At 36.0% G+C, this 27,462-nt stretch overlaps 1 protein-coding gene across 2 annotated transcripts; it reads right to left on the bottom strand.

Annotated features, from left to right (window-relative positions):
• Nucleotides 1–1,215: 1,215 nt before the first annotated feature.
• LOC128220251 (basic immunoglobulin-like variable motif-containing protein) lies at nucleotides 1,216–27,011 on the bottom strand. 2 transcript variants are annotated; one of them, XM_052928572.1, is made up of 10 exons: nucleotides 26,985–27,011; nucleotides 23,193–23,529; nucleotides 18,830–19,562; nucleotides 15,725–15,820; nucleotides 14,411–14,515; nucleotides 13,013–13,240; nucleotides 11,465–11,542; nucleotides 9,582–9,678; nucleotides 8,205–8,458; nucleotides 1,216–7,757 (listed from the first exon to the last, which is right to left on the bottom strand). In XM_052928572.1, the coding sequence occupies exons 2-10, from the start codon at nucleotides 23,491–23,493 to the stop codon at nucleotides 7,667–7,669; spliced, it is 1,983 nt and encodes a 660-aa protein (XP_052784532.1). In that variant the 5' UTR covers nucleotides 23,494–23,529; nucleotides 26,985–27,011; the 3' UTR covers nucleotides 1,216–7,666. The 2 variants fall into 2 exon arrangements, with proteins under 2 accessions (XP_052784532.1, XP_052784533.1); XM_052928573.1 differs by lacking the exons at nucleotides 23,193–23,529; nucleotides 26,985–27,011 and adding an exon at nucleotides 20,200–20,334.
• Between the last annotated feature and the right edge of the window lie 451 nt (nucleotides 27,012–27,462).

Below are 27,462 nucleotides of genomic sequence, written 5' to 3'. Positions count from 1 at the left end.
GTGGTGGTGGTAGCAGTAAACGTATGATTAGCAGTAGTAGTTGTGGTGTTGTTGGTGGTGGTATCAAGAGTAGGAGGAGGAGTAGTAGTAGTTGTGGAAGTGGTGCTGGTGGTGATGCTGGTGGTGGTGGTGGTGGTGGTGGTAGAAGATGAAGTCGACGTAGTAGTAGAAGTAGGAATAGTAGTTGTGGATATGGTGGTGGTGGCAGAGGAGTCGAAGTAGGAGGAGTAGTAGTAGTTGTGGTGGTGATGGTGGTGGAGGTGGTCATGATGGTAGCAGTAAAAGTAGAAGGAGAATTAGGAATTGTAGTAGTTGTTGTAGTTGTGGTGGTGGTGGAGGTGGTGGGGTTGAGGTGGTAGCAGGAGTAGTAGTAGGAGTAATATTATTGGTTGTTATGGTGGTAGTGGTGGTGGTAGTAGTGGTGGTTTTGTTGGTAGTAGTGGTGGTAGCAGGAGTAGTAGTATTTGTGATGGTGGTGGTGGTGATGGTGGTTGTGGTGGTGGTAGCAGGAGTAATAGGATGAGTGGTAGAAGTGGTTGAGGTGGTGGTGGTGGTTGTGGTGGTGGTGGTGGTGGTGGTAGCAGGAGTAGTAGTGGTGGTGGTTGTAGTAGAGGTAGAAGTAGTAGTAGTAGTAGTGGATTTGAACCAAAATATGATAAATATTTTTCTTAAAATTTGCACTACTTCTTGTTGTCCCAAAATATGCTGAAAATTTTGTTCGTTCTACTCCTGAAAAAGGTTGTTCCTCCAAACTTGGTTTGACATTAACTTTTCAAACATTTTAAATTTTGGCCTTCCCCACCTACAATATCATTATTTTATTTTTTCCCTATAATTTAGGTTGGTGGGGTATTTATATCATGTTAATGTAAAAACATAAAATTTGATTTCGTGTAACGTCTTTTGGTAACTTTTTCGTGAATTCTGGTAAGTATCTTCGTATTTCTGTTATTTAACGTGTCCGAACCACTTTTGCTTTGTGGAAGTTCATCTATACATGATAGCTACTCATTTGTAAACGTTTGAAGCAAATCGGCCACATGACGCAATTGTGGGACGAACGAACAAGAGCATCTTAATGTGTGATGCAGATTATAAAGCACTTAAAAAGTGATACATGTAAACAACGGTAGGCAACACGTACTTTGATCTCTTCCAGTTGTATTCTACGATATATCTTCAAACGAGTGTTTATTAAATAAAGAGCAATATCCGGACACTTTCACCATTTTATTTTAAATATAATAGTGTTTCAACAAAATATATTAAGAAGAATAAACGTATACAAATCAAATAAATACATATATTTATAATTAAAATGATGGCGTCGTATTTCTGTTTAAGAAACAACAAAGTTCAATGCATTGTTTTGCCCACACCACATATAAATACAGTCGAACCCCGTTGGCTCGAGCTCGTTTGTCTCGAATTCCTCGTTGGCTCGAACTGTGTATAAAGGACCGATTTCTTTAAACTGAAGACTTGGCTCGAATTTTCTTAGGCTCGATGTATTTTCGCCGGTCCCTGTGAGTTCGAGCCAACGGGATTCGACTGTAGAGATAGAATTGCTGAAAGTTTGCAGGCGCGACAGGCCTAATTATACTATTTTAACATTTCTGTTCACATGCAATAAAAATCGATTCCAAAAGATGTTATTCATGGCCCTAAACTGTAACCGATAAGTGCCTGTCATAACCTAAGAACAGTTAATGTAAACTGATGATTTTTTAATTCAATTAGTTAGTTTCATAACAGTAAAAACGAGAAGTCTTTATGTACTTGGGCATATGAACATTGCTTCCATCTCACAAGGTAATTGCTAGTGTAAAGTTAATCAAATGAAAGCCTTTTGGCTTGTGACATTTTGACTATTTGTAGTAGGCATAGTAAGACAGCGTCTGTTGGAAAACACATTTCTATTTCATGCGTAATTATCTATAATAATCTATTCGCCTCGATTACTCACCAAGATTTATCTAAGATTATTCCGCTCGCTTTCAAATTCACTTTAACATTGCAATCTTATGAACGTATTAACTAAAGTTTAATTCGCACTTTTTTAAACCACATAACACCTTTCGTCCTATTTTGTAACCCCAGCGTATTAATTAATTTAATATGTCATGTTAAAAAGAAGATCTACCGATACCTGATTTCAATTTGCAATACTAAAATTTGAAGGCCTACAGCCTACAGCCTCACAACAAGTGATACAAAAGGTTCAAGTGACTCCTGGTCAATGTTTTCAATATAATATTAAAGTAAACAAATTCAACAACATGCAATTTTTTTTTAAATATATTTGATTTATCAGAACATGATGTTTTACTCCAATTTCTCCAAATAAATAAAAATTAAGTATCTCGAAATGAGTATCTAACAGGTTAAAGTATAATTTTTCAATCAGCCAAGTAATTTGCTAAATCTTGCATTTGTAAACCAAACATAACACGTCATGATTATCGTTTATAAAATCCTCCAAAGTCTCAAAACTTCAAAACGAAAGAAAAACACTACGTGCAGTTGTAATTAATCAAAACAGTGAGATTTACTTGATCCTGCTATAAGGGACATGATGATATTGGAAAATTTGGGACCCAAGCAAAAACAGGTTCCATCAATTGAGAAATAATAGGGATGACCTCAATAAGAAGAGAATGTAAAATCGACAATAACTCGGTCATGAAAATGTATGAGTATGCACTGCAAACTACATGTAAAAGTTCAGCAGCCTGAAATTGAATCATAATCCTGTTCAAAGGCTGAATGAGACATGCACAACATCACAAAGATCCAGGCCTTATAGACACTGAAAGAGATGCACAATATGACAAAGAATCGAGGCCTTGCAGACACAAAACAGAGATGCCCGACGTCACAAGGATCAAGGCCTTACAGACACTGAATGAGATATGCACAACGTCACAAGGAACAAGACCTTACATACACTGAAAGAGAGATGCACGACGTCACAAGGAGCAAGGCCTTATATACACTGAAAGAGATGCACGACGTCACAAGGTGCAAGGCCTTACATACACTGAAACAGAGATGCACGACGTCACAAGGATCAAGGCCTTACATACACTGAAACAGAGATGCACGACGTGAAAAGGATCAAGGCCTTACAGACACTGAATGAGAGATGCACGACGTCACAACGATCAAGGCCTTACGGACATTGAACGAGAGATGAACGACGTCACAAGGAGCAAGGTCTTACAGACACTGAATGAGAGATGCACGACGTCACAAGGATCAAGGCCTTACATACACTGAAAGAGAGATGCACGACGTCACAAGGATCAAGGCCTTACAGACACTGAATGAGAGATGCAAAACGTCACAAGGATCAAGGCCTTACATACACTGAAACAGAGATGCACGACGTCACAAGGAGCAAGGCCTTACATACACTGAAAGAGAGATGCACGACGTCACAAGGATCAAGGCCTTACAGACATTGAGAGAGAGATGAACGACATCACAAGGAGCAAGGCCTTACATACACTGAATAAGAGATGTACGACGTCACAAGGATCAAGGCCTTACAGGCACTGAAATAGAAATGCACAACGTCACAAGGATCAATGCCTTAAAGACACTGAAAGAGAGATGAACGAAGTCACAAGGAGCAAGGCCTTACTTACACTGAACGAGAGATGCGAGACGTCACAAGGTGCAAGGCCTTACAGACACTTAAAGAGAGATGCAAGACGTCACAAGGATCAAGGCCTTACATACACTGAGAGATATGCACGACGTCACAAGGATCAAGGCCTTACAGACACTGAACAAGAGATGCACAGCGTCACAAGGAGCAAGGCCTTACAGACACTGAACAAGAGATGCACGACGTCACAAGGATAAAGGCCTTACAGACACTGAATGAGGTATGCACAACGTCACAAGGATCAAGGCCTTACAGACACTGAAAGAGAGATGCACAGCGTCACAATGATCAAGGCCTTACAGACACTGAAAGAGAGATGCACGACGTCACAAGGATCAAGGCCTTACAGACACTGAATGAGAGATGCACGACGTCACAATGATCAAGGACTTACAGACACGGAACTAGATATGCACGACGTCAAAAAGATCAAGGCCTTACAGACACTGAAAGAGAGATGCACAACGTCACAAGGATCAATGCCTTACAGACACTGAAAGATGGATGAACAACGTCACAAGGAGCAAGGCCTTACATACACTGAACGAGAGATGCTCGACGTCACAAGGTGCAAGGCCTTACATACACTGAACGAGAGATGCACGACATCACAAGGATCAAGGCCTTACAGACACTGAAAGAGATATGCAAAACGTCACAAGGATCAAGGCCTTGCAGACACTGAACAAGAGATGCACATCGTCACAAGGACCAAGGCCTTACAGACACTGAAAGAGAGATGCACGACGTCACAAGATAAAGGCCTTACAGACACTGAATGAGGTATGCACGTCACAAGGATTAAGGCCTTACAGACACTGAAAGAGAGATGCACGACGTCACAGGGATCAAGGCCTTACAGACACTGAACAAGAGATGCACAACGTCAAAAGGATCAATGCATTACAGACACTGAAATAGAGATGCACGACGTCACAAGGATTAAGGCCTTACAGACACTGAACGAGAGATGCACTACGTCACAAGGAGCAAGGCCTTACAGACACTGAACAAGAGATGCACGACGTCACAAGGAGCAAGGCCTAACAGACACTGAACGAGAGATTCACGACGTCACAAGGAGCAAGGCCTTACATACACTGAAAGAGTTACGCGACGTCACAAGGATTAAGGCCTTACAGACATTGAACAAGAGATTCACAACGTCACAAGTAGCAAGGCCTTACAGACACTGAAAGAGAGATGCACGACGTCACAAGGAGCAAGGCCTTACAGACACTGAAAGAGATATGCACGACGTCACAAGGCCTTACAGACACTGAAATAGAGATACACGACGTCACAAGGATCAAGGCCTTACGGACACTGAACAAGAGATGCACGACTTCACAAGGAGCAAGGCCTAACAGACATTGAACGAGAGATGCACGACGTCACAAGGAGCAAGGCCTTATAGACACTGAAAGAGAGATGCACGACGTCACAAGGACTTACAGACACTGAAAGAGATATTCACGACGTCACAAGGCCTTACAGACACTGAAATAGAGATACACGACGTCACAAGGATCAAGGCCTTACAGACACTGAATGAGAGATGCACGACGTCACAATGATCAAGGACTTACAGACACGGAACTAGATATGCACGACGTCAAAAAGATCAAGGCCTTACAGACACTGAAAGAGAGATGCACAACGTCACAAGGATCAATGCCTTACAGACACTGAAAGAGAGATGAACAACGTCACAAGGAGCAAGGCCTTACATACACTGAACGAGAGATGCTCGACGTCACAAGGTGCAAGGCCTTACATACACTGAACGAGAGATGCACGACATCACAAGGATCAAGGCCGTACAGACACTGAAAGAGATATGCAAAACGTCACAAGGATCAAGGCCTTGCAGACACTGAACAAGAGATGCACATCGTCACAAGGAGCAAGGCCTTACAGACACTGAAAGAGAGATGCACGACGTCACAAGATAAAGGCCTTACAGACACTGAATGAGGTATGCACGTCACAAGGATTAAGGCCTTACAGACACTGAAAGAGAGATGCACGACGTCACAGGGATCAAGGCCTTACAGACACTGAACAAGAGATGCACAACGTCAAAAGGATCAATGCATTACAGACACTGAAATAGAGATGCACGAAGTCACAAGGATTAAGGCCTTACAGACACTGAACGAGAGATGCACTACGTCACAAGGAGCAAGGCCTTACGGACACTGAACAAGAGATGCACGACGTCACAAGGAGCAAGGCCTAACAGACACTGAACGAGAGATTCACGACGTCACAAGGAGCAAGGCCTTACATACACTGAAAGAGTTACGCGACGTCACAAGGATTAAGGCCTTACAGACATTGAACAAGAGATTCACAACGTCACAAGTAGCAAGGCCTTACAGACACTGAAAGAGAGATGCACGACGTCACAAGGAGCAAGGCCTTACAGACACTGAAAGAGATATGCACGACGTCACAAGGCCTTACAGACACTGAAATAGAGATACACGACGTCACAAGGATCAAGGCCTTACGGACACTGAACAAGAGATGCACGACTTCACAAGGAGCAAGGCCTAACAGACACTGAACGAGAGATGCACGACGTCACAAGGAGCAAGGCCTTACAGACACTGAAAGAGAGATGCACGACGTCACAAGGACTTACAGACACTGAAAGAGATATTCACGACGTCACAAGGCCTTACAGACACTGAAATAGAGATACACGACGTCACAAGGATCAAGGCCTTACAGACACTGAACGAGAGATGCACGATGTCACAAGGAGCATGGCCTTACAGACACTGAAAGAGAGATGCATGACGTCACAAGGAGCAAGAAGACCTTACAGACACTGAACGAGAGATGGACAACTTCACAAGGATCAATGCCTTACAGACACTGAAAGAGAGATGCACAACGTCACAAGGACCAAGGCCTTACAGACACTGAACGAGAGATGCACAAAGTCATAAGGAGCAAGGCGTTACAGACATTAAATGAGAACTGCACAGAGTGAAAAGTCTGACTCAATGAAATATGAACGTGTCCCTATCTACAGGAGATCCAGGGGCTGGAACAGGATTTGTTGTTAGAGAGGGCGTTACTTAGGGGGCGTATCCTTTGACTTGCGCCCATCCCTTAGAATCTAAATTGATTTTGTTAAAAGTGTTGGTGATTGGGGGGGGGGGGGGTAACAATATTTAGAAATGGTGCATAAAGTGTCAATTATAATTAATCTTACACTGTTAACAACTTTTTTAAGCAGAAAACAGATGAAGCGTAGTTGTCGAATCTTTTCGAAAGATGAAAACCAGTTATAACCAGAAGTCACTTACACGCCTTAGAATAAAAAAGCTTTCTTGCACACAATGTGCATCTACTATTATATATGAGGCCTTTATTTTTTAAATTGATGCTTCTCAATTAATGATATGCTTCACATTCATAGTCACAAGTGTTTATGTACAGCAACATGTTTGTTTTATGACCGTGTCACCCCTCTCAGTTAAGGGTCAGTCGGCTGGACTTATGAGACACCTTGATTAATAAACATCTTTACTCCCGCTTCTTATCCTATATGCTGGGCGCCAGGCAGGAAGGCAATCGATAGCCATTATTTAACTAGGTGCTGTGGCTTGAACCCTAGACTTCCAGCTCCCTATGCAGACACCCTAATCACTAGGCTACGGTCATTGGTCATTTCAATAGACAAAAACAAATAACTCTACTCCAAAAATTGTAAAACGCAACATAAATTTGAAAATAGTAGCCGCTTGAAGGATAGTTCTATAATATGATAAAACATTTAAACATAATGTATTCAAACCTAAAGGAAGCAAAAAATCAGCATTCCATTATAACATAATAATGTGTGGCCTTCCATTATGTGGGTTTGTTAGTCACTCGTAACAATGATACCCCATCGTAATAACAAACACAATATTTGTTATCTAGGAAATCAAGCAATCGGACAACCTGGACATGTACAGACAGCCCAATTCAATCTTATAACAACATGCTGCCTTCTGAACAGGTCGTGCTATCATCACACATTCCTTCGTCATCCTCTTCATCGTTAGGAAGGAACAACTCATACCTGTATAATATAAAGGTCAGAGTTTGAGAAAGCAGTCTTACTCACGAGCCAAGTCTGGTAAAATTTGAGCAGGACTGCTAAAATATTTGGTTGCTTTACACAGGATAAAAAGACTTATTTAAGGTAATTTCTATAATTAAATGGCGATAATTCTCGAGTGACTCAAGTGATTTGGCTGGTTATCAAACTGTTATTAAGATCTTATTCCAAAACACTTTCTGACAAATTTGGTCAAAATTGGACAAGGCTGATTTTAGGTAATTTCTATAAAGGGCAATAACTCTTGGGTGACTTGAGTGATATAGCTGGTCTCATTCAAACGTTTTGATCCGTTTTTGAGTCCTGGACAAGATTAAAGTTCTTTAACAACACCATCATTAAGACAATGAAAAATAAAGTTTCTCACAGATCATCTTACAATGACATACAAATGTACTCCAATGTTACCTCATTTCAACATCAGCTGGCTTATCAGCCAAAGAATGAGGGCCAGGTGATGTGGGTGATTTCCTCACAGGGCTAACAGTTCTCTCCACTCGCACATGGTCGTGTACCCTCCCTGGGCTCAGTGTCCGAGCTTCATGGCTACAACCCCTGTTTGGGCTCAGCGTACGACTGGTAAGCATTGGGATGTTGGTCCTCCTTGTGCTCAGAAACGGACTTCTTTGAAACCCTATGATACAGTGCAGGTTTCCTCCTTTCTGAAGTATAATACTATTTTGATAAATGTTGAAAAAGTCCAGTAAATTATACTCTTTATATTTTAATACATCAGCCAATATTTCTATTATAAATGATGTCAACACTATTAAATAATGTCACTATATATTTTTGACAGTATTAGACAGGTCGACACAAAATAAAGCAATTGCTTGTATATTGGACAAGGATCAAACTTTGACCTCTAAGCATGACCTTGACCTTTTCACTAAGAAAGTTCTATGTTGTATATTGAATAAGGATTTAGGGAAAAATCTTACATAAGTTAAAAATTGTGAACTAAGATATTTTCTTAAAAAATAACTAAGAAGTATATTGAATACGGCCCCTGGGCCTTGTGCACAACACTCCACCTCAAAATGGGAATCATTCATGGCAAGTGTTTTGAAAATCCTATTATGCATGGTCAAGATACATCCTGGACAAGGATCATTCCAACCTTTGATCTCTAACCTTGACCTTGACCTTTGACTTACAGACCAGGCCCTTGTGCACTGCACGCCGCCTCATGGCAAGGTTTTTGAAAATCCTACAATACATGGTCAGATACAGCCCGAACAAAATCAGTCTCGATAGACTAACACACTTTCGCTAACATGCATATACACTGAACTGTCATTGTGACAACTATGTCTCGCAAGCAGGCTTGACAAAAAAGTCACCTAAGTTCATTGTACGCTCATATTTTTATGAAAAATGTCTAACAAAAATGAAGAAGATCACAGAGAAACATTATGATTTATAAAGTTTACATATCAATGTTTCAGCATAACGCCCTCATCATTTAAGATAAAAAAAAAACAATCACATACATGTGGCAACATCATACAATGACAGTTTATGCGTAAACAATTGAAGTTTATAGAACAAGAAATACTTATACAGACACATACACAGAAACACTATATTAGTATGCATCACTCATATACCAATTCAGAGATGGCTTATTTATGATTATATAATTGTGCAATAAAAAAGTAGTTAATTATAAAACAAACATAGTAAGTAATGACAACACATGAGACTGTTCATTAATAACTGTCATACGGTACATGTACATGGTAAAACAATGTAATTGCTATCAACAAAAGAAATGGAACAAACCTTCTTAGTGTTTCTCTTCTGTATGCCCTTGTCAAGTCTCCTTATATCCAGATACTCCGGGTTCTGACAGTTGAGGTCTGCAACTATATCCTCCCATCTGAAGTGTAAGGTGCAACAAATATTACAACCACCAAAGCTTTTTACAATATATATTACATTATGTTGCATAAAAAAAAATAAAAAAAAAACAACAACATTTATACCTCAAGGCAATTAAAAGTAGTTTAATGTGATCATCCTGGCCCTAATTTCTCAAAACTTATTAAGTCCTTTATAACACTATTGAGCTAAGCTCACTATTTTTATTTTCCAAAATCTGCGTAATATTTACTCCTTTAAAGGTGTTTTTACTATAGTTGGAAATTATCTTTATGATAATCACAATAAACCATTTTTCATTTATAAAATTTCAATTTAAGTACGTATTTTGGCTAACTGAATAAAGCTACTTAAGCCTGTTAAGCTTGAGGAGTTTCAAGAAATTGGGTCCAGGATACCAATGTCTACTACCATGAGCAAAATGAAAAATTTATAAAAATAAAAAGCCACCTTTTGGCTGGTAGTAATTACTTAAAGCATTTAACATATAAAGTTTCTGTCAGCTTGGCCTCCCTCAGGTTCGATGCAATACAAGAAATGATATGTATAGGAAATGGTGACAACAACTTCACACAACATTCACAGGGACAACTTCAACAAATACGTAGCCTATAGCATTTATATAATTTAATATCAAAGAAATTCTATCATTGAGTTTTAAATACATCTATCATAAGATGTGATTAATATCTCACATTCCCAAGTGCCGGAATGCCCAATAATTTAAAATCTGACCAATTGAATGAGAAAAATATGGACCAGACACAAACTATTATTAGTAAGACTTATATAGCAAAACATACTACATTGTAGGTTCAGAAGGTTGCTGTGGTCTTGATACAAGTGTTGTGCGAGACAATTCCTATTGCTGTGAATGAGAAAGATATGAAACTAGACAAAAACAGGACAGACTGACAGACACATACAAAGTTCACAAACCAAGGTTGCTGAAACCTTTACTTTGAAGGTAGGGACATGGGTCTTGTGCCCGAAACATCCACATGGTATGATTGTCACTTCTGCCAAATAGTTCTAAAATCCAACCATGAATGAGAAAGATATGGACTGGATCCAATCAGGACGGACAAGTTACAAGTTATAAAAAAAAATAAGGTCAAGGGAGTTATCGGCATTCAGTTGTATAAAACTTGGTTATGCAGTTAACAGGTTATCTTTTGGCAAGTATTTATATTTAAATGATTTGATTGGTCAATACTTATTCTTGGAGAAATATTGACCAATCAATAACAATTTCAGATAACCTTGACCAAACAAATCAATAACCATTTTTATACAATTGGCTGCTGAAGCTAGGTTATTAGTAAGTCATTTTCCTTCACAAAGCTTCTAACATAAAATATCACTAAATTCAAATCATCAATCACATTTATCAATACGTTTTCAGTGAACACAGCAGTTTCATACTAGTCAAAACAGTCAGCCTCACACTGAACATAATTAGACAAAATAAAATACAATATAATGGAAAGATAATGTTTACTCAGATACTCTTTTTATAGCTTATTCATGTTGGGTGTATAGGGAGCTCCTAACAGCCTTGCAGTTTAGCTAGCCTTTATAGTGACACGGTTGTGGTGTCGACTGCAGGTCGAAAGGTATGGGGATCAAAACCCTGTTTGGGCATACACTCTGTCCATTTCACAACACATGCTACACAAAGAAACTAACCTCCAACTGGAGAGTCATCAACTAAATAAAGCATACAAGATTTACTTCCCTTATATACAATGATAAAAAGGAAACAGATAACCCATTTTCAGTACCTTTTACAGTGAACACTGGGGTGTTTTCTGCTGGGATCTCCAATAAGAATCCATGTGTCAGAATCCTCCACACTGCTTCTGTAGCAATCAAGCAATATTTCATGATCAGACACCCTTGTAAACCCTTTACTTCGTGTCAAACCAAGCCGTATTAGACCAGCCTGCCACTGTATGGCTTATCAGTACATATCAATACCCCTACTTCATAGGAGATTATTGGTTAATGCTTACTTCCAATGCTATGTACCTATTTCAAGGGATTAATCATTAAAAGATAAAAACAGAGGTTTGCGAACCACTTCCTGTATGTGTATGTGTACATGTGTGCTATTTTTTGTGCACTAAGTCATCAAGGTGCATTAATGTGTATGTTGCACAATTTTAAACAGACATGTTAGAACAATGCAAATAGATGCAAACCATTATGTACAAGTTGAAGCTAAAAAGTTTGCAAACTTGATAAGTAAACTTTAAATTTAAAATTGTTGTATGCACAGGGTGCAGATATTGTATTTTTTTTATTTTTCTAGCCTTTATAGTATATATAGAGTATAGACTAGAAGAAGAAAATTCTTTCTGCCCCCTGTGGATACATGTACAACTGTTTTTCAGAACCTCTCTGATTCCTATTTAAAACATAGTATATACATGTAATGCATGTTTCTCTGAAGCAATCAAACGAAACATTCTGATAAAAAGACTCGTATAAAAAAATGTTAACGACACTTTTAGCTTACAGGAAAATGATGATGCATTTCCCTCAAAAGGACTAGACACCAGATGAAACAATTGCAAGAAAAAAGAAATTAGTCGAAGACTTTAACATACAATTGATATTGTTGTGTACAACGAATTGAATCTTTTTGGGTATGTTTCCAACTGGAAATTTACTGGGTCTGTCTACCACGTAAATGTCAGTAAAGTTCAAAGTAGGGTTGGCATATCTATCTGTACTAATCAGGTGACTTTCACATGCTAGATATACACACTTTAAACTGGGAAACCATGATGCACTATTTTTAAACAGGTAGCTCAGCTAAGACAGCAATGAAATATTCGTTTAATCATGTAAATTGAGGTTTTATCGGCATCAAAATATCTCATACCGACAATTCTTAGCTTGTTTTGAGGAAATACTGTATTTGCCGATCTTGGGCCATATGGTGTCTAGTCCCTTTAACATCAAGTATAGTTTTTACATTAAAGGGACTCGTCCTCGTTTTATAGGGATACACATCAAAATAAAAGAGTTTGTGTGAAATGTGAACAAAATGCTTGTAACAATGATACACATCATTAAAAGTTAAAATTAGACCTCCAATTGATTCAGTTAAGTAAATATCTAAAATATTGACACACAATAAACACTCTGATTTGCCAAAAAAGTTTAGAAATCTAATTGAAAATTGAATTACCTCTAGGCTTGAATTTACAAATTTTATCGAATGTGCATCTGCCAGTTGCAGTTTGGTGTTTTGTTTATAAAAGACAGTAGAATCTGTGGGAGAGTCCCTTTCGCAAAAATAATAAATAAAATGTATGTCATACGCGTAGGCCTCAGTGGGTGACAGAGGCACATCCTCATAGCCAATAGGAGAAAAGTAGTGGTTCTGGCAATGGTAGATGAAGGTTGTATTCTGGTCCTGGAGGCCCTTCTTCATGGCAGCAAGAGCATCTTCTGCTGTCACGTTTTCTGTTCGATTCTTTCCATGGGGCTTGTATACGTAGAAACAACGGCCACGCACTTTAAAATGGTCGTTCAGGTGACGAAACCATCTGCCAAAGTAATTATATTTGAATAAAATTTAATGGCTACGTTATGGTTATGTTATTGTCTTATCATTTTTATCTAAAAAGGATTTAAAATGATAGTTCATTGTAGTTTTCCAGAAAAAAGCACAAAATTGTATGCAAACGTAATGTCATTGTATAACCTGCTAGGGGTTATGACATCATTATTTATTTCAATTATGCACTCTGATTGGATTAGCGTAACTCTATTAACCAATGGTACACAATGTTACAACTATTGGCTATTCTTTTATACAAACACAAATTGTCAATCAATAACCCATTGCTTTAACTATAAATATTCAGATGCTGAAGATTTAATTACTTTTCAGGTTGAATTCATTTTCTAGATGATCAATAATTATTTAAAGTGTAAATGTTAAGGATTTATCCCATTTTGCATGTTTTCATGCTGCATGAAAGCAGGAGAGCACGCACATTAAACTTCCTAGAGGCACAAGTGCGCTTCATAGCATTCTCTTGAGTGCTTGATCCTGTTTTCAAACTCTATGCAGGGGCAGTTCCAGGACTTGACATTAGAGGGGGCATAACTAAGGGGCGTTACCATCTGACTTGTGATCCTTGCTCCCAAGCAAAATTTATTAGGTTTATGGTGTTGGCAGGGGGGGGGGGGGGGGGGGGGGTCCCCAGAAAACAACCAGGGAGCGCCCAATTTAAGTTGCATAAAAAATGTGATCCATCCTTAATTGTTAATAATTTAATAAGAAATGATATTTTATAGAAATACAATAAGGTTATTGGTAGTTGTGTTTTGATTTGGGAGGTTGTATTCAACTCAATATGATTTTTGCAGGTACAGATTTCACGAGACTCAAGCTGAGTAAAATCAAAATCTGCAAAAATCCACAAGAGTTGAATACGACATTCTGGATCTAATTGCATTACTTAAATAATCCTTTTTTTATATATTATTGGTTAAGTCACTTAAAGGACTCTTGGTTTCATTATAAATATCATTTAATGATGCACTTTTTTGTTTAAGATGTCATTTTAACATCGTGCAATAAAATGCATCATTATTTGCATCAACACAGTGAAAAATGGCTGTATTGCAGTCAAGTGGAATACTGACTACCATATTTTGTGGTATGATTGCATTTAGATTTATAATGAGTATATAACACATGTAATTACCTGATGAGTGTTCCATTCCCAGTGAATGGCCCAAATCTGATGTCGCTAAATGGTGGGCGGAAAGTAAGAGTTGTTAGTGCCTCTTCCTGGGTGATGGGGTGCAAACTACAAGAGAATTATGAATCCTATGATCAACACTCCAACAGCCTAGATTGAATTTCACGTAATGAGGGTTCTATGGAATACCTTGTCCTATACATGAACAGTCTAATAATGCACCATTCAATTGTAACACGACCCCCAGGTCCGGGGAATAGCTGGGACTTTGACTTTCAGTCCAGCCAAGCCCGGGTAAAATCCCCGCCTTGCAGAGACAATCTGATGGTAAAATCCCCGCCAAATGCCCGGCACCCCAGGGACCCTAGTTAACGCCCATTCTCCCGGCTATCCACGGTATACCCCCTGACCTGTGGGCGGTGGTAACAATTGACTGGTGAATTAAATTCAAATCCAACATTTATATGTACACAAAGTTATTCAGCGTTTGCACATTTTTGCTTGAAGTAGTAATACATAGACATTTGGTGATGGAAACATTTCATTAAAACAAGACTACTATAAGAAGGGAAACAACAAGATTTTCATAAAGCAAGAATATCATCATACAACACAATGACCCTAAATCATTGCAAACAATCTAAAAGCCTATCAGTAATGAGAATTTCAAAATGAAATTTGAAAGCTAAAAATTTGTCTTTAAAGTTTTACTTTATAACTGTGATGTTTCATACATTCTTTCGGAATAGTATTCACTTCCTTTCTGGTCATATACTTACATGTATGTACAGTTACGTACATACTTGTCTACTTAAGTACACACTTGCTCACTAGAGTAAAGACTTGCCAACTTAAGTACATACTTGCTGACTGGAGTGAAGATTTGCCAACTTAAGTAAATACTTGCTGAAGGGAGAAAAGACTTGCCAACATTAGTATATACTTGCTGACTGGAGTAAAGACTTGCCAACTTAAGTACATACTTACTGAATGGAGTAAAGACTTAATTGCCAACTTTAGTACATACTTGCTGACTAGAGTAAAGACTAATGTCAACTTAAGTGCATACCTGCTGACTGGAGTAGAAACTTGCAAACTTAAGTACATACTTGCTGACTGGAGTAGACTTGTCAACTTAAGTGATTGCCATTTACAGTACATATTTGCCAACAGAAGTAGACATTTGCCAACAAAAGTACATTCTAGCAGACTTAAGTACACCCCCTAGCTGATTTAAGTACATACATTTTGTCTAGCTCACAGACTGAAGTTGATTCTAGGTGACTAATGTATTTTCTATCTTACTAAAGTACATACTTGCCATGTCCAAGTGTGCTGAACAGGTAGTTCCAACATGACACTAAGGAGGAGATCCCGCAGGAGGTCTTGTATTGTGGCCTACTCATGCAATACCTGGGGAAACATAGCCAAGATTGTCAAAAATCAGTCAATTACATCTGAATATGATTCTGTTTTTTATAAATCGACGATTTCTAACAGAAAAAAAAGATATGAGAGATATATTTTAACACTTAAGTAAAACAGATAACATTTGATTGGACTTTAAAATGATATTGACTTTTAGCCACAAACTTGGAAATAAACGGCCAAAAAAATGATGACAGTAAGTTTCAAATGATGAAAATAAGTGTGGCAAATCATTTGGGGTGTTAAAACTAAGATACTAATTGCTGGATAACAAATGTTGATATAAAAATTATGCTCAAATATTGTCTTGAAAGTCCATGATTTTGAATAGCTTTAATAATGATTTCAACAGAAGGCTTAAAGGTTCCCGTGCCAAAAAAAAGCTCAGCTTTCTAAAAAGCGCAGCTTTAGCTTAGCTAAAGCTATGCTTTTCAAAAAGCTGCGTTTTTTTAGCTAAGCTATTTTGAAAAAGCTTAGCAAAAGCTGTGTTTTTTATAGGAAGGTTAGCAAAAGCTGTGCTTTTTAATAATAGCTTAGCTAAAGCTATGTTTTTTTCTCTAACAAGCTGCGCTTTTTCTTCAAAGCTGCGCTTTTTAAAAAAGAGCTGCACAAAAGCTATGTTCTTTTCTCTAAAAGCTGAGTTTTTTCTTCTAAGCTGCGCTTTTTGTTTATGAAGATGCGTTTTTTTAATTCAAAGCTTCGCTAAAGCTGCGTCTTTTGACTAGGTAAAAGATTGCCTCTTAGAAAAGCTGCGTCTTTTTCATATTAGCTGCGTCTTTTCCAAAATTAAAATTGGGTTAGTATTTCTTTAAAAGACTAAGCTTTTCAAACAAAAGACTAAGCTTTTGGAGAAAAACAAAGGTTTATATTGTGAAATTCATTTTTTTATTATTTATTTATAACACATTATTCTGTAGTTTTTGGCATAAATATTTTGGCAGGAACAGAAGATACATCTTTTTTATTGGCATCCCTTTTAAAAGTATCTTTAGTTTTATTGATAATCTACTGTCATTAAAGAGTGCATTTTAAGTGTATCTTTTTACTAAGAAGTGCATCTTTTAGTTTAGGTAAAAAAAAGTAGTATCTTTGTGTAATAAAGTAAACATTTATGAAATATCCACATAAATACAAGAATATGAATGAATGAATGAATGAATGAATGAATGAATCAATCAATCAATCAATCAATCAATCAATCAATCAATCAATCAATCAATCAATCAATCAATCAATCAATCATTCAGTAAATAAGCATTTTATTATTGATCAATATACCTTCAAACTAAAATAAAATAAAATAATGAAATAAAAAGAAAGATTATTTTAAAAATCAAAAATATATTATATTTTTTTTATTTAAATCAAAAGAACACATTTTACTTATAGGCAATAATCAATTGCATGTAATAACAACATTTATAGAATTATTATTCCTTAAATTTCTTTTTTGCCACTGAGTAAAAAGTTATTTTATTATTGCTAAATTTGACAAATATGTACTTGTTTGTCTGTCTGTAAATACATTATGTCCAGTTACAAGGTGTCATGTAAAATTAAATATGAAATAATAACAATATATGTAACACAAACTCATGTTTAGGAAATTTAAATAAAGCAAAATGTCTATGTATTTATTCAAATGTGTTCTATTTTTGATGGTTCAATATATTTATATAACGCGGTTTAAACACACTTGGTGCATTTTTTTTTGTTTAATTCCGTTTAAAGCGTATATTTTTGTTAAAAAATGCACTTTAGATACACTCAAGTGTGTATTTAGTGCGTTTTTTTTGTAAAATCTTTTCTTCACCTGTGGTATTTTTTTATGAAAATAGGAGCTACGTTGTTTTTTTTAAAAGCTGCGCTAAATTAGCTAAGCTATTTGAAAAGCTTCATCATAAAGCTAAGCTTTTGGGCCAACACCGCCATAAAGCTGCGCTTTTCATAATTAGCTAAGCTACTTTGAAGAAAAAACACAGTCCCATCCAAAAGCTAAGCTTTTGGGCCAATTGTGCCATAAAGCTGCGCTTTTCATAATTAGCTAAGCTATTTTAGAAAAAGCTAAGCTTTTGGGCCAATACCGCCATAAAGCTGCGCTTTTCATAATTAGCTAAGCTATTTTAGAAAAAGCTAAGCTTTTGGGCCAATACCGCCATAAAGCTGCGCTTTTCATAATTAGCTAAGCTATTTTAGAAAAAGCTAAGCTTTTGGGCCAATACCGCCATAAAGCTGCGCTTTTCATAATTAGCTAAGCTATTTTTAGAAAAAGCTAAGCTTTTGGGCCAGTACCGCCAAAAAGCTGAGCTTTTCATAAAATAGCCTAGCTATTTAAGAAAAAGCGCAGCTCCATCAAAAAGCTTAGCTTTTGGGCCAATACCGCCATAAAGTTGCGTTTTTCATAATTAGCTAAGCTATTTTAGAAAAAGCTAAGCTTTTGGGCCAATACCGCCATAAAGCTGCGCTTTTCATAATTAGCTTAGCTATTTAAGAAAAAGCGCAGCTCCATCAAAAAGCTTAGCTTTTGGGCCAATACCGCCATAAAGCTGCGCTTTTCATAAAAAAGCTTAGCTATTTTGCCCAATATCACCAAGAGCTGAGCTTTTTTAAGAAATTAGCTAAGCTATTTTGGCAAAAAAGCATAGCTTTAGCGCAGCAGCTGTGTTGTTTTTTTCCCAAAAAGCTGCGTTTTTTATAAAAAAAAAGCTGCGCTTTTTCGGGCCAATACCGCTAAGCTTTTAGCTATGCTTTTAGCTGTGCTTTTAGCTCAGCTTTTAGCTTAGCTTTAGCGAACCTTTTTTGGCACGGGTATATGTGTTCTATCACAGATTAAAATAGTTATAATATTATACCAGTTAGTGTTTTCAGATGCATTACCAGGGAAAAGAAATAGTGCCAATACATGAGCAAGTCCCTTAAAAATGCATTTCTGACTTTCTTCAATACTCACATAACTATATTTTTCCAAAATCATAAGAAAAAATACCAACTTACCATCTCTTTAAATCAAGAACCTTTCTCTGGGCTATCTGGTTCGCAGACACCAAAACCCTTGGTGGAATGTATCGCTCTCCTGAATTCTGTGATCTGGCCTGGGTTAATGCCTGCAGTCTTTTATTCAATTTACCATCTAGCCCTGATCTTGCAACTGCAATTCTTGACCTTTCATTGCCCAATTCAACCTCCCAACTAGCCCCTGCTTTGCCAGATTTAAACAACCCCTTAGGACTGGTTTCATCTGCATTATCATCATCTTCTTCAAGACTATCTTCTTCGATGTCTTTATTATTGTCCAAATCCAGAAATAAATCATGAGGCCTGCAGGATTCTCCAGAACCATCATGTTCACTTTGCAGGCTTGAGACTTGCAGTTTTTCTGCTTTGTTCTCATTGATGGCATTTTCTTCTGCAGTTGTGTTCCAAGTTACTGTCTTTTTAATTGTCTTTTCAAAGGCTTCAACTCTTTCTGTGGCATACTCATCATCAATTGTACTGCTAAGTCCATCTTGTAAAACAGATGAACTATTACTAGTACTTGCAGTAAGATTATCTGCAACCGTACAAGAGCTTTGTTCTTTATCATCAGTTTTATCAGAACTTTCTAACAGTTCAGATTTGCTGTCATCTGAATTAGCATCCTCCTCCTTTTCTCTGTCTATCTTTGGCACATCTTCTTTACCTTCTTCTATGGGTATTTTCTGGTACACACCAGTGCCTTTCCAGTAACCTGCAAGTACAGTGGTCAAATTTAACATATAATACTTAGCCTGCAAGTACCTGCATATGTTATATGCATCCTCAGGGTTTGCTCAATTTCCTATCAGATCAGCTCAGCCATTATTCAACAGATATGACCTTTGAAATTATAAATACTGGTCTTTTAAAATAGTCCATCATGGTGTCATCCATATTAAAAAAAAATTCTATATGTTTGCAACCATCAAGGGACATATTCAATGTTTTTGGGAGGAGAAGTAGTGACAGTAATTCCGGTGCTGACGGTTAATTTTTAAATTTCAACATGGAGTAATTAAGACACGAATCAAAATCATTCATTTTAGTCAGTACATAACATTATAAAATGATTCTACTTAGTGTAGTGATAATATAGTTAATCCCTGGCACCATCATCACATTTTCCTATACTTTGAAGCCTATTAAAAAAATTAGGTCGATGCCAAGCTTGCAGGAGATGGTCGAAATGTACCGGTAATTATTGGCTCAATTTCCAGAAAACAGTATGTTTAAGGCATATCTGACTGATAATACTGCCATCTATTGACTAACCAAGTTAAATAAAAAATAAAAAATATGATTTTGTTCAAATGTAAAATCAAAATAGAAAAAATATTCAATTAACTCACTCGGCCAAACGTATTTAAACATATTGGTAAAGTATATCAAAACTGCCAAGGTTTTGAAATATTCCCAGACACTTTGCTTCTTCATCTATATTATCTTCATGAATAGTCCATCTTATAATAACTGTTTACAGCGCAAATAATTAGTTGGATAGTTCTGGGCAAGAAATAATACATATATCTGTATGACTCAGATGGTGCAAGCTGTTATAGACTTAAAAGATTAGCTGGCTTAAAGGTACAGAATATAGATATATAAAGGGTGAGCTAAAAGGTTGTTGAAATCTGTTATTTCATAATGACTGGCTGCTGAATGAAATATATCGATAATATAGCATAAAGTCTAAACTGCTAATTAATAATGATCACAATTCAGATTTTTATCTTTGCATTTCAGGGAACAAGTTCTAAGCTTGTAAAATTATTTTGGGAAAGAGGGCTTTTATACAATCATGTAAAATTGGGATGTTTTGCATGAGTTTGGAATAACTTGGGGAAAATACTTCAGTATTGCAATATAATAATGTAAAAGATACCGGGTTATACATGTAGCAAGAAGTTAATTGCTCGGTAAATCTATGCATAACACTCACCCAATCATTGAAAGAGAAATTCTTTTATTGTATTTTAAAAGTATGTTTTTAAACAAATTTCACCTCTTTAAAATTTCTGTTTCATTGGGAAGTTTGTATTTCAAATTAAGTAAAATACACTTTTTTGGGGCTTAGAAAAAAGGTTGAAGAATGACTATAAAAACAGCCTAAAATAAGCCCTGGGCTTGAAAAATCATGTATTTCAAAAGTGATGTTTTTCGGGAATAATTTGATAAATGTGAGGATTCCGCATGATTTTAAAGAATGTTCCAATGGGATATATGTGTAATAATCTGACCAGAGGGAAGAGTGGAAAAGAGCCTGCATTTAGTGTGAGCTTTTCATTCATTTTCAGTAAGCAGACTGTTTTTACAGTCATTTGTAGCAACTTAAATGATTCAATAACACTAAATCTACATTTTGCAATCTGCTTAATGTTTCTCAACTAAAACCTGTTTCTTATTTGTTAATCGAGGTTCTGCAGTTTCCATAATTTTACAACAAAAAAATCAAAAAATGTACTAATGACATGAATATTTTGGAAGGCACTGTAGTTTAAAAGAAGTATAAATATCAACATATAGTAACAGCTGCTGGAACCTGAGAAGGAAACATGCTGGAAAGAAGTGATTGATGTCTATATTGATCTTGGTACAAATAAAAACAAGATTTTCAGATTCCTTAAGAATGCCTATATATACCTTAATAGAGTATGCATGTTATTGTTTCAGTACACAGGACATTTTGTCCAAAGTCTATGTAGCTTAAATACATGTTGGACATTTTTATGTCATGCAGGACAAAGTAAAATTAGCACTAAAATAAATTATATTATATGAACATACATGTGTGAATGCATGTGTATGAGGATGTGTATGTTTATATGCGCTTGTGTTTTTGTTTTTTTTGTTTGTCTCTTTATGCGTGCGCTAGGGTTTGAGAATGTATGTGTGTGTGTGTGTGTGTGTGTGTGTGTGTGTGTGTGTGTGTGTGTGTGTGTGTGTGTGTGTGTGTGTGAGTGTGTGTGTGTGTGTGTGTGTGTGTGTGTGTGAGCATTTTTGTTTTTGTAAACAAAATTGTTTATCCTAAGTATAATATAATCTCTTATGTGAAAAAATAAAATGAGAAAAAAATCATTTTTAATTAGGGATCTCATTCAATGCATCTTAAATTATTTGATTATGCAACACAACATCACTTATATTATATTACAAAACCCAGTTAATGTCCAATGCAATTATTGTTCTTACAGTAAAAATTGTTAGTATGTTAAATTTTCATGCAGTTGAAATGCCTAATGGTTTGGTCTGGATTACTTTGAAGTTACACTAGGCAAATAGAAAATCCATCAGCTTTGTCCGATTGATGTTGCTTGTACAAAGTTGATACAAAGTTAACTTTCGCAGACAATGTTCCATGTTGGAAGGACCCAAGCCCCTTCCCCCTGTGGTATCACAGTCCTATATACCCATGGTGGTGTTAATAATGTCGGTATACTATATTACAGTTTGTTTTTGTAGAAATCCAGTTTGGTTTAATTTTAGCTTTCCTAAGTGACACTTTAAGGAACTCAGCATCTAAAAGACTCGTAACTATTTTACTCTTTGATGCCGAAATAGCAGAAAAGAATACATATAAAGTAAAAAACAATCAACTTTAAGTGGGGTGACCACCCAAGCCGGTACAGTCAAGGAAAAATAAGAAAACTGACAATAAAACCTCACGCCCACAAGGACTCATACACAAACATACACATGTAAGGATAACTTAATGTTCAAGCCTTTTGTTGAATCGCGTTACTAACACTATTCAAAATCGCAGACTTCAAAGACAATATTTGAGCATATATATCAACATTTGTTGAAGGGTTCCAGCTGCAAGTATCTTAGTTTTCACACTCCTATGTGATTGGCCATAATTTATTTTCTCATAAAAAGAAAACATGTGCCTACAACACTAATAACATGTTAACTTGAAATGAACGATGTTATCACTTTTAATACTTGACACAGCAACATTTCACTACTTTAAAAAGTAGCCTGAAATAAAATATAGATATACATTGTACACAAGTAGATTTTCTACATTCCCTTTAATCTGCACTATCACAGATTGACCACTTTGACATTTTTTTTATATAAATATCTGGAAACCAGTGATATAATACTGTTTCAAAGTTGTTAACATTAACGTTAAAAAATTAAAGTTTTATGGCGAAAAGCATTACTTACGCTTTTAAAAAAATGAGTTTCGCGGCATAAAACATAAACTTTCGAACATAATATGAAAAACGCATAAATTGGCTCATTCTAAGATAAAAAAGTTGTTAAAATAGTCCATCTGTGAGAGTGCAGCTTTAATAGTTACAAGTTTCTTCCATTTTGTTTTTGTAATGATACATACCATTTATACCATGTAAGATATCAACATTTTTTCCAGCTTTCTGATAATTCCCGCTCTTCACATCAGCAATGATCTTTTCCAAAAGCTGTATCTCTAGCCAGGAAAAGATAACTCCATCAACAGATGTTCCTTCTTCAATGAAGTTTTTACAGTTACTGCCCTTTGATTTTAATTCAAGCAAGTCCTTGTCATTTTCATTAAGAAGAGGCTGCCCGATCCTCAATTTTGCATTATCTGTAGTTCCATTCTGTACTTTATACCAGCTTGTTCTTGTGAAGAATTTTGTTATTAAGTTTCCCATCCTTCGTTACAAACTGCTATCAAGGGTAATCCGCATCTGAAAGATGAACAGTGAGGTATCTGACCCACGAAAGGGTTTAAATCCTGGCACCAAATAAGGCCTGGTGACTATATTTTTCATGACATTTGAAAAGGTTTTATGCAAAGAAAAAAAGAAAACGAAATATAATTATATAACAAGAACTAATGGCTTCGAAAGAGTGCAAAATACGTCATTTTACATCCAATTTTAGTTAAAATAAAAAGAAAAAAAAATTAATACACAAGCAGCAGGGGACATCATGCTGGACATCAATCACATCAGTCCAGCAGCTGTTACTATATAATTATATTGCCTATAATTGATATTTATACTTATTTTAAACTACAGTGCCTTCCAAAAAATCTTATAATTCCAAACTAAAAATTACAATGCCAGAAATGCGAAAACTTACTGAAAAATATTTTTTTCATAAATATGCACTTAATGTTCTGTCTATATTATTAATATTTTTTTATATTCTAACTGTTACAATATATAGACAATACAACGTGCATAATTATGAAAAAAATATTTTTCAATAATTTATAAGATTTTTAAAAAAATAACTTGAGTTTGAAAATCCGGTGCCAGTGATTGATACCAAATATATATAGGATCACCAGGCATCAAAATTTAGCATTAGTGTTAGACTAGCTTAAAATTATTTGTGAGTCAAACTCTTTAAAGGGGCTATACACCGTATGATGAAATATCGAAAAAAAGAGAAAATTGTTGAAAACTAACATAAACTTAGTATCAATGTGTACAATGCATAGAAACTAACTAACTGAAGTTACGACCACATATTTACAATTAATTAATTTTTTCGCAGTTTTTTCGTATTTTTCCATAAAAAAAGATTACTACAGGGTTCGAATTTAACTTTGAGGAGCACTCGCAAAATTTTGCGAGTGCATTTTGAGGCAACTCGCAAAATGACAAATCAACCTGCAATTTTATTATTTGCTTTATTCCCTTATAATATTGTCTAATTAAAGTAGAAATTAACACCTAAGACATTTTATGAATATTAAAAAGTATCAATCTTGAGTGACTCGACTACTAGAACTTGTTGATGGCGTATTCTATTTGGAGGGTATGGAAAGACTCGTCTGATGCTGGCAGCTTTTTGATAACAAAGCTGTCCAATAATTTGACATTGTTCACTTTGTATATTTACCCTCGCCATCGGGTAATTTAATACCCATTCGACAAGCACGCTACAGATTTCATTAAGTCTATAAGTATTAAAAACAATAAAATAATAAATTTAAAACAAAAAAGCAACAGTAAATGTAGCGTGGATACTTTGGACCATGAACTATATCGATCAACGAAGTCTATTCATTTTGACAGGATGATGGGGTGTACATGTAGTGCGCAAAAGCGCTAAATTTAGCCAATGACTGAGCTAGGTGATTACGTCATTCGTATTTACTTTGTATTATGCACGCCTCGGAGCATCCCGGAAAGATTCGAGATAAAACTTGGCCTTTTCCGTATTTGTTCTATTTTTGAAAACCTACTAGAGCGTGACTCCGTAATGTCTTCTTTATACCGGTAGTGTAAACATGCCACTTATAGGCTGTTTACACTCGACTACATAGCGGAATTAAGTTCATGTTTATTCTACTTTCCTTTTAACATTTTGTGGTCTAGAAAAAGCCACTCGCAGAATTTTGCGAGCTTGAATAAAAGTCACTCGCAATTGCGAGTATGGGAGTCTAAATTCGAACCCTGTACTATGTATGTATACATAGAATTCATGTGTGATTGGCTAGTCGATGTTATCACCTTATTCCACACTTTAAGGATAAGCCTTCGTAGCACAGTGGATACAACACTGGTTGGAGTTTTGGCGACCCCAGTTCGAACCCGGTCTCCGACTTATTTTTTTTTTACATTTTGGTAATTTTTTATGATATCAAAGAGTAAAACATTTTATTAAATAATTGTCCTGAGATTTGTTACTGAAAAAACTTTTGTTGGTGCCAATCTGGTGTATACCGGTAGTCCCTTTAAAATAATTGATCAATGATAAGTAGCCGCAAAGAATTATTTTATTAGGTAGAATTTATATAGGCATTCAACATTTAACATCCTTATGCAAAAAATAATATCTCAAAGGCTTTTATTATAATTGGAAAACAGCAATGCTAGTTAAAATGGCACATACAAAAAAGTTGCATCTTTTAAAATCAATATTTAACATTTTACAATTTTTCTCGGACGAGGTAAAAAATTACTGGTCAGGACTCACACAGTTGAGCTGACAGTTTTCGTGATATCTTTGAGAGGCCAACACTGCTGACTTGGGACAATTCATAAACTTGGCCAATTGGATTTATTGTTCATTAATTATAAGGTAAAGATGGTACGTGGTACAGCAAGGTAAACGGAGAATACATGTAGTATTTTAAACAGCATTAAATTATAAAATAGTGAGATCATAAGATACTTATAAGTAGAAAATCAAACAGTTAAAACTTTACGGTCCTTAAATGTAACAAAAAAATGATGTGCAAAGATTTTAAAATGGTTATTTAACAATTACAAGTGCTTATACCTATTTAAAATGAAAGTTATGGCGTTTGAAGGGTCATTTAGTATGGAAAGTAGTAGGATATAAAACTAAGCTTAAAGTCTAACACAGATTTACATGAACATTGTGTTTTTTTTCTCCCCATTTTGGGTGCCCACAACTACATGTATCTTAAGTCAATATACTGCCGTCTAAAACTTGAGCACAAAATACCAGTCTACCTGGCGTGTGTGTGTCTACAGTGTGTTTAACATAAACGCAACATTAACATAACAGTGGAAAACATAACAGGACTGTATCGTTTTATGTGTTTTTACCATAAAATGAAATTCCACCCATTCACATGTTTTGTAACATATTAAATTGCCCTTTAATTAAATTCTTTTAGACCTCAGAAATATTAAATTTCTTTGCATTTGAGTGCTTCTTAATTTTTACTTTCATGAAACATATCCAGATGTAACATAAGCAGGCCAGTGGGGTGTGTACAAGGGTCTGGGAGGGGGGGATTTGTGGGTTGCTGCTCATGTGTATTACTCTCATCCATGACAATGTTTTCTTGGGACCAATAATTACAACTCCCAAGTTTTATTTACATCTACATTTAAATGTAGCCAACTACATGAATATGCCAAAAAATCATTCTGACGGTTTTAATGTACAGTGCGAAACATAGACCCAAAAATAGTACAAAGTACTCATCGCGTCTACATTTAACGACTAGCCAAACCCCGTGAACATTATTAAAGACTCGCGAAATTATATGAAAAACGCGACCACGTCAAAATCTGGCGTGATTAATTATCCTAGTTATTACCCTTGAACGGACAATGGAAGAAAAGTATGCACTGAAACGCTAAGGATCATATAATAGGACCCAAATCGTGTTCATTTTTCTTCATATGAAATAAATGTCATCGATGTTTACCTGTTGTCAAGTTTTGACATTTCTTCCCGCGTTTTTAGCTTCGAAATGTGCCAAACCCGGTCTCCAGTCTCCGGTCACTTCACTGCCACACACGCAGGAGGAATTGGTCAGCCAGCGTTAGTATTTTAATAATTATATACATGGACTGTTTTCATCATTTACAAAATAATCTGAAATTTTCAAGTGATGCCAAACATATTTTAATAAAAATAAAAACAATCAGTTGAATTTGAAATACTACGAGTCGTGAAAGCTAAGTTAAATCATACTTGTAACAGGATGGCAAGAGGAACACTCATTGTGCTTACGGTAAAACAATTAAGTGTCCTGCAGCTTCTTACATTTATGTTAAAGGAACTAAGTATAAATCATTTTTATGTCGCCTGCTGAGCATGATAGACATATATATGGTGCATCGTAGTCCATATGATCAAATGTTCTATTACTGTATAATAACTTTAAAACGTAGCGTCTGATT

Source organism: Mya arenaria, chromosome 15, assembly GCF_026914265.1.
Source record: "Mya arenaria isolate MELC-2E11 chromosome 15, ASM2691426v1".
NCBI lineage: Eukaryota > Metazoa > Mollusca > Bivalvia > Myida > Myidae > Mya > Mya arenaria.
The sequence above is the reverse complement of the archived record's forward strand: the minus strand, read 5'-3'. Positions and strand labels throughout refer to the sequence as shown.

What these genes read in the sequence shown, in the direction of transcription:
- LOC128220251 (XM_052928572.1), bottom strand. Translation starts at nt 23,493, where the DNA reads ATGGGAAACTTAATAACAAAATTCTTCACAAGAACAAGCTGGTATAAA. An exon ending in AGCACACTTGGACATGGCAA is followed by an intron (nt 14,516 to 15,724) that starts GTATGTACTTTA and finishes ATTCTCTTGTAG; the next exon opens with TTTGCACCCCATCACCCAGG. An exon ending in CCCAGTGTTCACTGTAAAAG is followed by an intron (nt 9,679 to 11,464) that starts GTACTGAAAATG and finishes CTTACACTTCAG; the next exon opens with ATGGGAGGATATAGTTGCAG.